This window comes from Lissotriton helveticus, chromosome 2_2 (genome assembly GCF_964261635.1).
Source record: "Lissotriton helveticus chromosome 2_2, aLisHel1.1, whole genome shotgun sequence".
Classification (NCBI taxonomy): domain Eukaryota; kingdom Metazoa; phylum Chordata; class Amphibia; order Caudata; family Salamandridae; genus Lissotriton; species Lissotriton helveticus.
In genome coordinates, this window is record NC_136060.1 from 135,091,752 (window position 1) to 135,105,868 (window position 14,117).

Consider the following 14,117-nt stretch of genomic DNA (forward strand, 5'->3'; position numbering starts at 1 on the left):
GGACACCCCTGCCTGGAGCCCCTTCTAATTATAGCTTGCTCAGATAGCGTCCCATTTACTAAAATCCCGGCTTTAGGGTTTTTATACAGGGCCTTGATTGCTGACTTGAAAACTTCCCCCATGTTAAAACGTTGGAGCACTTCATAGAGAAAAGACCAGCTGACCCTGTCGGAGACTTTCGCTGCATCGCAGGTTATCACAGTCAAGGGTTTATCATATTCTTTGGCTAGATCTATTGTACCTATTAGCTCATGGGTCAGATCCTGTAAGTGCTTCCCCTCCATGAAACCCTTCTGATTGTTAAGAATTAGTACCCACCATCCTTTCCAGCCTTTATAATCTGTATATATTTTATAATCCCTGTTAAGCAATGAAATCGGCCTATATGATTCACATGCTCTGGGGTGCTTGTTGGGTTTAAGGAGGATAATTATAGTGGCTAGATCCCAAGACGAGGGGAGCTCCTGTTTTAAAATATAGGCTGAATTAAAAGGCTTGAGTAGAATCGGGGCTAATTCTTCCCTCAGCAGGGTGTATAGTTCGTTTGGGATAGCATCTGGTCCTGCGGCTTTGCCCTTTTTCAAGTTAATTGTGCTATAAACTTCTCCCATTTTGAAAGGGGCCAAATCATTCCTCTCTATTTTCATTGCTTAGTAGCGGGAGATATATATCCTGAAATAAAGCCGTTATCTGATCTTTATTTATGTCTGTATCTTCAGTATATAGATTTCGAAAAAAATAACAAATTCCTGTTCGATCCCCTCATCCTCCGAGATATCCCCAGTAGATTGATTTTTAAGGTCCTTGATGTTATTTCTGATCCAGTCGGCCTTGGCCTTCCAAGCCAAGAGCTTGCCGCTGCCCTCCCATCTTTGTTTTACTCTACAATCCAGGTAGTCTGCTAAATCCATCTTTGCCTTGGCCAGATCCGCTTCTAGTGCTAGTTTGATGATAAAAGTCTGCAGCTTGCCCTAAATTAACTTGAATTGTTTTAATGTTTTCTTCTAAGGAGATAAATTCCTTCGTTGCTCTCATATTTTGCATAGCGTTTTGACTGATTAGGATAACTCTAAGATATGCTTTATACATATCCCACACTTTGTTTAGGGGGCTGTATCAAGGTTAAAGAAAAAAATTTATTTTGTGGGTTTTTTCAAATGATCTATTATTGAGGTTTCAAGAAGAAGGGAACGATTTAGTGTCCAATGTCGCTCTAAAGACTTGCCCCGAAACTAGAGCTGCAAAAATGCAGCAGAGTGGTCTGATAAATGCTCCGGAATGTGAGAAAATAATCAATCCTGGATCGGTGTCTGGGTTTTTTATTATGAAATGTAAATCTCCCCGATTCTCCTCCCTTTCTTGACCCTTTAAGCTTTCAAATGTCAGCTAGACCGAAATCCTGAATTATGGATTTCAGGGTAGTTCTCATTTTTAAAGTAGTAGCAGCGGCCTTTTTAGAAGTGGTATTACAGACAGGATCTAGTGTTACAATGAAGTCACCCCCTATAATAACTGGGTCATTAAAATCAAGTAAGTGTAACAGTGAAGTACGTAAAGATGAGGGGTCGTCCAGATTAGGGGCGTAGTATGATACAAAAACTAGCCATGTACCCTGAAACCTTGCCTTCACAATCGCCCATCTACCTAGAGGGTCAACCTTTGTTTTAGCAACACATTGGGCTGATTTTTTAAATAATGTAGCCACTCCCTTAACTGTGACTGCCTGCGATGTACATATGCAGTTGTCTATCCACATTTGCGATTTTGCAATTTCCAGCCATTCTTCTTGTAGCAAATGGGACTCTTGAATAAAGATCACGTCTGCCTCCCTTATCTTCAAGTATTCTAGTATCTTCTTTCTCCTTGGGATCACTCTCAAGCCATTAACATTCCATAAGACGTTTAAAAATGTAGTATTGTCTAGACCTGCTATGAACTGTATATAAAGGGAAAAAACAATTAATATGCCTTGAATTCGCTTGAATACAAAACAAAAGGTAAAAAGAAACCATAAACAACTGGACCAGACATAGTAGGATTTTTTTATTTTCTCCCGTTTGCTCTCCCACCCATTGTGCCTTATGTAATTCTCTAAACTGTGAGTTCTTACCGGTGCCCCGCTCCCCCACCCCCGCAGAACCCTCCCTGCTAACACGAGGTATATTGACACCTCCTGTGAGCTCTCGTGTCACCTGGCGGTTTTACTGGCTATTTATTTTTTATATTGACTGAGCCTTGATCTGATCTATAAAAGTTTTCAGATCACTGGGATCCCTGAAGGTGTGCATTTTATTATTTCTCATAACTTTCAGCAGAGCTAGGAAACTTATATTTGCCGTGGCTCCTCGGTCTCTAAGGTAATTTCTGCTTTTTATATCAACCAATCTGTTGAGTTGCCGGTGTTCTTTCCTCCACCAGATTCTGTGGCAGAACGTACTTTACACACTTTAGATGAGAAAAGAGCAATTCTTTACTATATAGAAAGGACAAAAGCTTTCCGGAAAACAAAACAGCTATTAGTCGCTTTTGCTCCACCACATAAAGGCAATCCAATTTCAATATCGGGCATTTTGCAAGGTGGATAGTCAAGTGCATTCAAATATGCTATGCAAAAGCAAAAATAACTAACAATACCCCCTAGAGAGCACTCCACACGCAAACTAGGGGCTTCTATGGCATTTTTAGGAAACGTATCCATCGATAATATCCTCAAAGCTGCAACTTGGTCTACATCGTACACATTCACAAAACACTATTGTATTGATGTGTTAGCAAAACAGCAAGCTAGTGTGGGCCAAGCAGTTTTATGTACACTATTTCAAACCACTGCAACAGCTATAGGTTAGCCACCGCTTTGGGAGAGAGCTAGTTTTTAGGCTATGCACAGCATGTGATCTACAGCTCACATGCCTCGAAAGGAAAATAATACTTGCCCAGTATGCATCTGTTTTTGGCATGTAGAGCTGTAGAGTCACATGCGCCCACCCGCCTCCCCGGGTACCTATACCTGTTGCAGTTGTATCTTACTTAGAAACATATATGCATTGACATCTCTTCCGACTCTTACTAACTCCATTAGCACCCTCTGCAGCAAACAGTCTAACAATGGAGTCGATGTCCATGCGCACTCACTGAAAGGAGCAGTCACTTCCCTTTTTCACTGGAAAGACTTCTAAGAAGAAAAACAATGTGCAAACATCCGGACCCAACACCGGATGGCGAGCTATGCACAGCATGTAACACTACAGCTGTACATGCCAAGAACAGATGCATACTGGGTAAGTAGCATTTTCCTTATTGCCCTCCGAGACCAAGAAACAGCTTTGCTCGTGAACTAAATAGGACTCTTGAATCACATATTCTTAATGCTAACTTCTCTGTGATAATTGATTTTAATTTCTATTTGGAAAATGAAACTAATGCGGACTCCTAAACGAATTGATCCAATGAATGCATTGGGGCTATCTCTAATCTCTAAAGGCCCAACACATAAGGCTGGACATATGCTTGATGGGATTTTTTCAAGCCACCTAAACATGAATTTAATTCCATCTCCTCCTCTTACCTGAACAGACCATTGGGCAGTTAACTGGCAGGTAAAGATGAAGAAGTTGTCCAGGTACAGAGATATAGTCCAGCAAACCCCTAGTAAAATCTGGCACAAGATACAGCCAGCTGAACTGAAATCTATCCTTACCGTGCTCCCCTGGCAACCAGCCGATAACTTGGAGCAGTGTTGAAAACCTCTCACTATGGCTAAACTCAGCGCTAGACATTATAGTCCTGGTTAAACAAAGAACCAGAACTAAAAGGAAAGTTTCTCAGCCCTGGTATAATGAAACCCTCAGGAATTCGAGGCAATACTGCCATAGGCAGGAACAGAAATGGAGAAAAAATATGAGGAGGAGAAAATCATCTATACGAATAAATTAGCAGAACATACAAAATGTATTATAGCTTATTAATCTGAGGTGATTAAATCAGCTCATAATGCTAATAAAACTTTTTCCAATAATAAAACTGGTGACCTCAGTGAGCCCGGACACTGTAGTAAACAATCAAAATGTTTGTACCATTTGGGCAATTTCTTTTTCCCAAAATAGGTTACTAACTTCTTTAATGATTTCAATTCAGGCAAGACCACCATCCAATGGGATGGGCAGTCCTCAACTCCCACACTTGTGCATGCCAATTTCTCCTACTTTGGGGCCACATCAGAAGAACAACTTGTACACCTAATCTCTTCAATCAAATCTGGTTCCCTGCAAGATCCTTGCCAGCTCAAGGTAATGCTCTGGATCTCTGCACACGTGGCACAAACCTTGGGATGAATTCTTACTAAAATGTTCAACAAGGGTATTTTTCCTGCACAATGGAAAGTGCCTCTGTTTTGCGGTTGCTAAAGAAGGATGATTTGAATGTACTGGATCCAAATAACGATCGCCCTAGATCTAGACTCCCCTTTGCTGCCAAACTGGCAGAGAAAGTGATGAATGAACAACTCTCAAAATATATTGAGGAAAATTCCCTTTTGGATGATACACAGCATGGGTTTAGTCCACATCGGAGTACAGAATCTGCTCTGATTGTCGCTATGGAAGATATGAGAAGAACTGGATAATGGAAGAACAGCGGGCTTGATCCTGTTGAATCGCTCTGCAGCATTTGATACGGTCAACCATGAGATCTTGGTTGGCCATATGCGGAGATTAGGGATAAATGCTATGGCATTAGAGCTTCTCCAATAATTTTTGGCAACTAGACAAAATGTGTCACTGGGCAATTTTACTTCAAGACAGTTTTTCTTACCCTGCTGAGTTCCGCAGCCAAACACTATTCAATATTGTTACACCGTTAGCGACTCTAGTTTAAAAATTCTTGCTTCTCCCTGGTGTAATACGCCGTCGATACCCAAATCGTGGTATCACTAACAAATGTCGAACAGAAGACAAGCTCTGCCTTAAGGATGTGCATGAGCAATGTTAGCAACTCGATGGACAAAAACTGTCTGCAATTGAATGCCACAAAAACTGAGGTCATTATCTTTGGCAATAACCCCTCATTTTGGACACCAGATTGGTGGCCACCCGAGTTGGGCCCTCTTCCTGAACCCACTAATACAGTGAAGAATCTCTTCTTCCTCTTCAATAATGAAATGAAGCTCAAAGAGCAGGTTAACAGAATTACTTCTGCTTCATTCTGCTCTGTGAGAATGATCGAAAAATTTCTACCTCTGGAGCTTCTAAAAACTGTGATCATCACTCTGGTACTCTCGAGGTTTGACTACTTAATCTTGCAGTAGGTACCATGAAGAGGGTCCAGACTCTGCAGAATGCAGCTGCACGCTTTCTTTTCAAAATACCAAAATATGAATTGGCTAAAGAAGCCATCAGGAAACTTCATTGCTTTCCCGTCAGAAAACGGTGCAAGTTCAAAGCCCTCTGTTTGGTCTACAAATCATTGTATGGTTCAGGACCTGATTGCTTCACGGACAATCTTACATAGAATATACCAGGAAGGGCTCTCCTTTAGGCTCCGCCAAGAGTCTGATTGTCTCCTGTTATAGGAAGACTAAATGGAATGGGGTGGAAAGAGCTTTTTTAGGGCTACTGATGGGCTCTGGAACAGTTTACAACCAACACTAAAAACTGCCCCCTCGAGGGGAGGAGCTACGCTCGTAACCAAGATGGCCGCATAAGCTCCCGGCTCCGCCGGCCTCCGCCAGAGGCTCATGAATCCTGACTCCCATCCTGATTTCCTGCCGGACTCCCGTGCAGGTGAACTGTGCCTGACTCGAAAGGTGCAATCCCGGAATTTCTAACTGCTCGGACGGCAAAGATATGTCGTGTGCCATTTTCGGCTTACCCCAGATTTGGAGCTGGGGCCTCGAGTTCCAACCCGGCCGGGTTGGAGTTGAACAACATCGGCCGCGGATTGTGGGCGGTTCCGGTCTCCCGAAGTGACGTTTTTTTTTTTCATCTCCCGTTATGGATGGTGAATTGGCGACAGCTCTACCCGGCAACTACGGTGGCCTATTGTACCGACTAATTGTTCGGGGTTCCGCTGCCCGGAGGCCCCGTTGAGCCCCCGGGGTTTTCTGGGCTCGGTTCCTCGTGGCCGGCGACGGTACTGCTATCGTGCTTTGGACGTGTTGACAGTGGTTTCTACATTGCTTCTGCCCTGTGCCCCGGAGAAGTCGACCTCCGAGGCTTGGACACCCGCCCGGTCGCTCATTGAGGGGCGATGGAGCGGGCTGAAACTACACCGTCGCTGCGCACTGTAATGGCCGCCATTTTGGAGTTACGCACACGATTCGCCGCCACCTTCCAGGAGATGATCATAACTGTTGATCATACAGGCTTGGGACCGGATCCCGGCCCTTTGTTCCTGGAGAGCCGAGATATTTCTTCCGCGGAGAATGCTTTGATTGTTACAGAGGACCCTGTGCAGAATACCGCCACGGAAATCTACTGTGACCCTAGGATGGCGGCGATCGAGCCCAAAGGACCTGGACGTTTATCTCGCCCAATGTCGACCCCGCCTGAGATGGATGTGACTATCTTCGTAAGCCATTGTGACTTCTCCAACTTCTGTCGGATTACACCTTTGTTTCTTCCTGTGAGTGATCAAGACCGCTTTGCTGATTTATCGCCGGTGGGCAGTGGACTTGTTTTGACTTTTGGACTCTGTGGCCGTCTATCCTGTTTTCCCTCCCATCGAATTGATCTTGACACCCTACTATTTTCTACTATTCTTGTCGTGATGGCGGTTCGGATGGTCAGAGCCTGCATGGCGGAACGCAGCGACCTACTTGTACTGGACGGGGTCATTGTGATGGATCGTGAGGGTTTGGGCTGAACTTGATCGGACTATGATGCACTGTTTCTCTTGTCTTTGCTGGGTGGTATCTGTGGGAGCGAGGGCCAGATGTGAATCTGCTTGTCTGAATATTGTTAGTCTGATATGCTCGGGACGGGATTTGCTGCCTCTGTGGTGCCGGGGGTCGGGCGGGATCGTCCTTTTTCGGTTTGCGGCTCCCCTACGGACTGTCTCTTGCTTTGCTAAAAATGTGCTTAACATTACGTGGGGGTGTCTGCTTTTGGCGGGGGGATGGGAGTCCGGGAGCTCGTATCGTTTTGCAACATTCTCCTCCTCCAACTTTTTCCCTTCCTTGGGGTGTAGTTTAGGGGGCGACAGGCACGCTGCTAGTGGGGTTAGGTCGTAGCCATCTGCAGGGGTGTAGGGTGGGGGGGTTGTGGGGGTGTTTTTTATTTTTCCTGTGTTATTTTCTATGACCATTCTATTTCCCTTTTCCCTTCTTCACAAGAGATGTGGCGTATTCTCCTGCTTTTTGCCTAAGCGTATCTGGGTGTCCTATGTTTGCCTCGTATATCCTGTACTCTTGGTGGGCGGGCGCTGTGGGGGGGTGCCTGCGGTCATTGCTATCTAATTGTTTTGCGTTTGCTTTACGCTGGTATTGATTTCTTTGCTGATTCTGACTGTACGGTATTTCTTCACTTGTTTGCCCGTCCACAGCTGTGTTGTATTTCGTTTAATGACACCTGATATGTATATCTCTCCTCTTGTGTTATAACAATAAAAAGATTATAATAAAAAAAAAACTGCCCCCTCTTTTCTTATCTTCAGAAAGTCTTTGAAGACCTGGCTTTTCCTACAAGACTAAGTGGTGGTCCATTTCCTGCAAGAGAGCGGTTTCTAATAATTCGACACCTATTCCCTCGTTTAATAGCGCCAGGACGCCCTCGGGCATGAGTTTTGCGCTTTATTAATTGTATTCAAATTCAAAATTCAAATTCATCTGCAATTGAAGGGATCTCTGCCCTGTTCCTAATCTTGCTGATATCTTTAGACCTTTCAATTAAAGAAGCCACAGATGACAAAATCTATTCAGGGCCGAGTTATGTAGCACAGTTCACCAAATTATATGGCAAGAGCATGCAAATTATGCAGCACAATTGGGTACATTTTCTCATAGTATTACTTTACTATTGAGAAATTTCTAGGTTGAGCCTAGTCAGTGCTTTTGCTGTCTAGAAGTTCTGTTGTATGTACTTTGTGGGATCTGAAGATCATCCATGGACTTGTCTGCTTCTGCCTTTGCTTAGAGACTATTTTTCTGTTCAACTTCCGCTATTTAACAGTTTTTATAAAAAACGACCAGTACAGGTCAGTAAAATACCAGAATTGCTTTCTGCTTAGGGACATCTTTTTTTATTTTTCTGGCAACTGCCTCTATTTAACTCTCGATAGAAAATGACCAGCAGAGGTCAGTAAAATATCAGAATTACTTTAGCGTTCCCTAGATTCCAGTCCATTGAAACTTGTATTCAACGAGCACCCGTAGACAATATTTTTTTCAAAGTTTGTATTTTCAGTGATATGACCACCAAAGGGGCTGATTTCATATTAAAACAGAACTTTGGACAATACAATTTCCGCTGATAGGCGGTATTTTTCTCCATGTGGTCCCATACCTGGCGTGTTCTGCAGTTTGGTGCTTATTTTCCCTCAATGTTAAACAACAGTAGATTTTTCAGCATCCAGGCTAACGTGCTGCATAGCTAAATACATATAAGGTCCCAAAGGCTAGACTGGTTGCATTGCAAATGCTTGTTACACTTGTTAACACTGTCTGGCCACATGTTGACCTCATTAGCACTGGTTTAACACTCAAAGACATAAGCAACAGAAAGGTGACCAGTCAACCTTTACAAAGTGCCTTCCGCTGCGTGGCAACACATGTCGCTGTGTTTTTAGTAACTTTTAAACCGTTAGAGCTAGAAACACTTAATTTTTTTTAATTAAATATGAGTATGCAGCAGATGAATTATATGGCAAATGCAGGAGATCTAGAAATATGCAAACATTTCTGCAGCTGCTCAATCTCACTGCTCAATCCCCCCTTTTCTGAATCAATCTCATCTACTGGCTGATTTGTACAATGCCAAACCAGAAAACCTCGCTAAATCACAGCTTCCCCGCTTAAATTGTGTGACCTTAGGCAATTGTTTTATTTCACTGAAACTCCTTTTTCTTCATTATCGGTTATGAAAGCCCTTTCAAATATGCGACTTCTGATTACCAGTTATACAAAAACTGATTGGGTTTGATTTGCTAGACTATAATGTTTGTCTCTAATAATCGGGGCCTTGGATAGGGTTTACATTAACTTGTAGTAAGTGCTTTGAATGCAGTGCCATAATGTGCCGCTTTAATGTCCAAGCTACCATATGCTAAAGAAATGCACTTTTTAAAACATTTTGAAGAGGTGTTATCATATTTTAAGTGATGTTTGTTGTGTGATTTACCTAATACACATTTTCTGGGATCGGCTCATGCACAGGGTGTACGAGTCGAGCCAGACCTGTGGCTCAGCTCTGGCTCATCTCACACTGTTCCCAGCCGACCCCTGCGCTCAGCTCTGCAAAGACGGCTGGTGATTCCCAGATTCCGGTGAGCACGTACTGGCGGGCTGTCTTTCACGGTCAAGGCTGCCACTCTATGGAATGCTCTCCCAGACGATCTTCGGCACATTAAGGAACTGTCCACCTTCAAAAAACAGCTAAAAACTCACCTGTTTAAACGATCCATCTAGCCTTTGCTGCCTCCCAATGTTATTGTTTCCCTACGCGCCAGGACACTCTTGAGTAGCAGTGCGCGCTATAAATATCTTTATAACATAACATAAGTTAATTTGTGGGTTTGCCCAATTCCTCTTGGTGCCCAGTATATCTCAGGGAATAATAACAGTAAGATAACTCTGGAGGGTATCACATTTTCTAGAGAGATCTGTTTTGTCTAGTCGTAGTTTTGAATCAAAGCAGCGTAGAGGATTAATGTAAAGCAAATCATGTAACATGCAGAATGACGATTTTTATTTTACATAGATCTGTAAGTGGGTTTCTCCTTTCAACACTGTGATCCTTATGTTACTTGTGATTTATAAATTGTAATCCTTCTTGTTGGAAATGGAATTTCTGGTTGGCTAGGGCATGCGCCTAAGCCAGGCAGAAACCGCCACTCTAGTCAGGGCAAGGGAGTTGCATGCTGAAGATAACCCCTGCTCTCACCCCCTTGGTAGCTTGACAAAGCAGTCAGGCTTATCCCAGAGGCAATGTGTAAAGCGCTTGCACAACACACTCACATTTCAGCGACACACTAGGCTCACTACAAAAGAAAGTCCAAACACGGTTATATAAAAATAGCCTTTGTATTATCCATAAAAACACATTAGAACACCATCACATATGTACACTGTGCCTATAGCCACTTGTCATGACTTTACAGGTATTACATAAATCATTAGGCCAATCGGGCCACTGTCATAACATATCATATTAGGGTTATTTGTAGCATGAAAATACTAGACATAACCAACATCAGCAGTGCACTGAAGTATCCACTTAGAGTGCACACATTGCCAAACTAGCAGAGAGGCTGGGTGCCTAAACACCATCACTGGACATAATCAGCAGTGCACCAAAGTGAATACTCAGCAGAGTGCACATTCGTACATTACTTTGCACCAAATTGCCCCCACTAGTGAGAGGCAGCTGCCCACCACTCGTGGTGGAGCCGCCATGGTAACTGAGGCGGGGGCCTGTTTATTACTCGTCCCACGATGCCCACAGGAAAAATAGTAAGCCCCTAACAGGGCACACAACTGGCAGCTGCCGCGACTCTCCAAGGCACAGCTGCTGGTGCTGAATACGTTGGAGACCTCTCCTGGTCTCATGTCCAGGGTCGGGATAATCACCACAATGCCCCAGAGGGCGGGAAGATCTCACTTGGTCTCCCACCACCCCCTGCACAGACAACGAAATGGCCCAAAGCGACCGCCCGCTACCCAGCGGTGCAGCTTCCCTCGTGTAGCAAATGAGGGGCAGCAATGAACTGTTTAATCATTCCTGCTTTTAGTCCACCAAATTTACGATGAACTGACTGCCCGAAATAGTCAATAGATTGTTTTTGCAAAAATCCACTTCAGAAACCTAGCTTAACGAGTTAACTGTCTTAGAAGTTCATGTATTTAGTCCTTTCTATAATTGGATTGAAATGTTAGAAATGAAGTTAGAAGTGTTTATGTGTGTGTTTAAAACCACCCTATTCTGTACATTGACTCATGAGGTGTATATCATTAGTTTTACTTCACTTTTGATTTTATTTCCCAAATACAGGATGGTAGACAGTTAAGTAATTTTATTTGCGGTTACATTTCATTATTCCTAGCGTGGAATGGCCAATTAGCCTTTCTGAGTTTGCAGATCGTATTAGAGTGTCTTTGATATTAGTCAAACGTTTTCTCTTGATAAAATGTTTGTTCAGTAAGTTTGAATAGCTGTTATTTTTTTTCACTCAGTTGATAAGCTCTATGAGCTCAGTAGCCGAGCACTGTCTGCCTTCCTTATTACGCACCTTATTTGATTGGTACAAGCGACAAAATGGAACTGAAGATGAATCCTATGAATACAGACCCCGATCTAGCACAAAATCGAAAGGGTAAGAACAAATATTTACCTTTTGAAATATTTTTTTAATAGCTACTAATAACCATCGTTGGTAAGAATGTCATGACAATCGAGACATTGCAACTGTTCAAGTAATTATGGTGGTTTGTTTCATTTGGCCTATAAAAATAGGATTGGTGTAGCTATTTAGACTGCACACCACATTTGTGTTCGATGGAGAGGACTTATTGTTTCAAGTATGAAATATTTTCTAGTCACAGCAAGGACCGTGTATTATTTTGAAAAACGGTCTACTTGTGTTTCAGTTGTGAATTGTGGTTCTCTTAGCAGGTGCACAAGTTATTTTTTTAATGAACAATAACTAGTCTTTTTCAGACCTTTTTTGAGTGGTTTCGTAACCCAAATTGAACTTTATCTGTGCTTTTTAAAATGGAATTTAAGGATTTCTTTAAATATAATATGTTAGGAGCAGAACAAACTCTTATCTACCGTTTAACAAATTATTTATGAAAACAACTCTCCTGCGGGTTAGGGTTGGCTTGGTTAGAAGGTTTATAGGAGTTCCTATTTAATTGTAAACAATGCACGTTACTGCACTGATATTTGAATTGTACCAAAGACGCTCCTCAAATGATCAGCTGGGTCATGTCCATTAATGATTAGCTTCTGACAAGATACACTGTATTGCACATGAAACAATGATGTGTTTTTATTTGTTCTGCAGATTAGGGAGGGATATAACTGAAAAGGACTGTATAATGTTTCATGACCCTGTGATTAACCACGTCAACGTTTCAGTCGATAATAAAGTGTGTTAAAAAAATAAAATAAAATCCATTGCACCTATGAAGGGTTTCCTTTGCCCAGGCCTTGTGGTCCGTGGCCAAGCCTTACTCCGCCTAGCCTTAAGCAACCTGCAGCCAAGCATTTGTGGACTGCAAACCCGTTGCTCACAAACTTTGCCCAAATGTGGATGAGTTGGTCACCAGGCCTGGTGCTTTGGCCGCTCAATGCTGGCAAAACTAACAAATGGTGATAAGCCTCACCACAGGCCCTGAGCCCCACCTAGTCGATAATCAACCACTGCTGCCTACAGCCTTCTGCTGTGTTTAGTGTCCGTTGGCCTCAGGATCTGGGCTGCAGCATATGGTATACACCAAATATTCCGTTATTCTTCGCCTGTTGCACACTGATTTATTTATATTCCAGTGTTAAAAAAAATGGTGTTGCAGCCAATTAATGCTGACATAGTTATAAAAAAGTTTTTTTCACAATTTAAAATTGAAATTAATTTTTTTAGAGGAATCAAACATGGAAAATGACCACTTTCACTTTTTAAAAAAATGGATGTAAGTCTGTAGCATGAAAGACTACCCACTGTTGAGATCCTTCAGCAGCTTTCACTAAATCAGTGTTCTGCTTTCTACACCAAATGTGTGTTCTGTGCTTCTCTGTATCAAATGCAGACCTTTCTACCATCTTAGCATGCTAGAATGGTGGTAGGGTCTTGGCTACGTGTATCCCTTTTTTAGGTTTCGCCTGCGATGGCTGCGCATGAGTTAAAAAGAACCCAAAAACTACAGGGAAACGGACCAGACAGTGGGAGGAAGTTGCACAGAGGGGGAAGCGAGTCGCTGAGAAACCGAGTGAAGGGTGGATCAGCGATCCGTCCTGCAGCAAGTGCAGTGGCACCGGGCCAGAGGGTCTGAGGGCCCTCTGCTCCCCAGCCATGGATGTATTTCAGAACCTAGACTTGAGGTTAAGAATGCAAGCACTCGCACCTGGACCCCTGCAAGCGAGGAACCCCCGCCAACCAATCCCATGGTTTGATAGTAAGATAATACAATAATGGGGCAAATTGGGCCCTCGAACTCCCTGGGCCACGGTGTGACTGCACCTGCTGCATGTTTATAGATCCGACTGTAACAGGGCGACAAATTGAAGAGGCCATAGTATGGCGGTAGGGCTACGATAGACTAGGGGGTATGGGGTGGGGTGACAGGCGTCCCGGTCATCAGAGGACTCTTCAGGTGCCCGAAGCTTTTTAAAATGTTCAATGCATGCCCCGGTTTTTAAACAAAGGTCAAGTCAGCCTGCAAAACGAAAGCACTGTTGAAAGTTGTGCTCGTGTTTAAAAAGGCCCATCTAACATCTGAAATAATGCAAGTACTTTATCTGTGGGAGGAGGAGAGGTAGTGGAAAAGAAGAAGCAGAAAACGGTAGATGGAGAGGAGGAAGATACGGTGATACAGGGAAGAGAGAAAGGAGGAGTGAGGAGAAAGGAAAATTAAAGGATAAGGAAAGGCAAGGCTAGAGCCCCCCTCCACCCCCTTCAAGTTTCAGTCGAATACCTTCATTTGAATTTTACGAGAGGGGCTACCGCCCGACACCCCGCTCCGACTGACCAGCGGATATCTTACGTTTTTTTAATTGCATCATGGGTTGCATACAAGTTTAATATTCGGTAAATGCGTCTGCCCATATATGTGTTCCTAAAGTGGGCTGTTTCTTATGGAAATTCATTGAGGGAACGTGTCACATGTTTATCCCCACAGGCAGCTGTGCCGTGGACATCTGCAGTGACAGTAAACACACCTCACCACTTAATGCGTAACGGGGAGAGGGGTT

At 43.3% G+C, this 14,117-nt stretch overlaps 1 protein-coding gene across 11 annotated transcripts in view; it reads left to right on the forward strand.

Annotated features, from left to right (window-relative positions):
• Positions 1-14,117, forward strand: part of FRYL (FRY like transcription coactivator) — a 2,496,013-nt gene that overhangs the window by 396,255 nt on the left and 2,085,641 nt on the right. For all 11 annotated transcript variants that reach the window (XR_013608325.1, XM_078678213.1, XM_078678216.1 and 8 more), the window contains one exon: positions 11,381-11,520. Coding sequence is in view for 10 of the 11 variants with exons in the window: in XM_078678213.1 (XP_078534339.1) it covers positions 11,381-11,520 (140 nt within the window). In the remaining variant the exon portion in view is untranslated. The remainder of the gene's footprint in view (positions 1-11,380; positions 11,521-14,117) is intronic.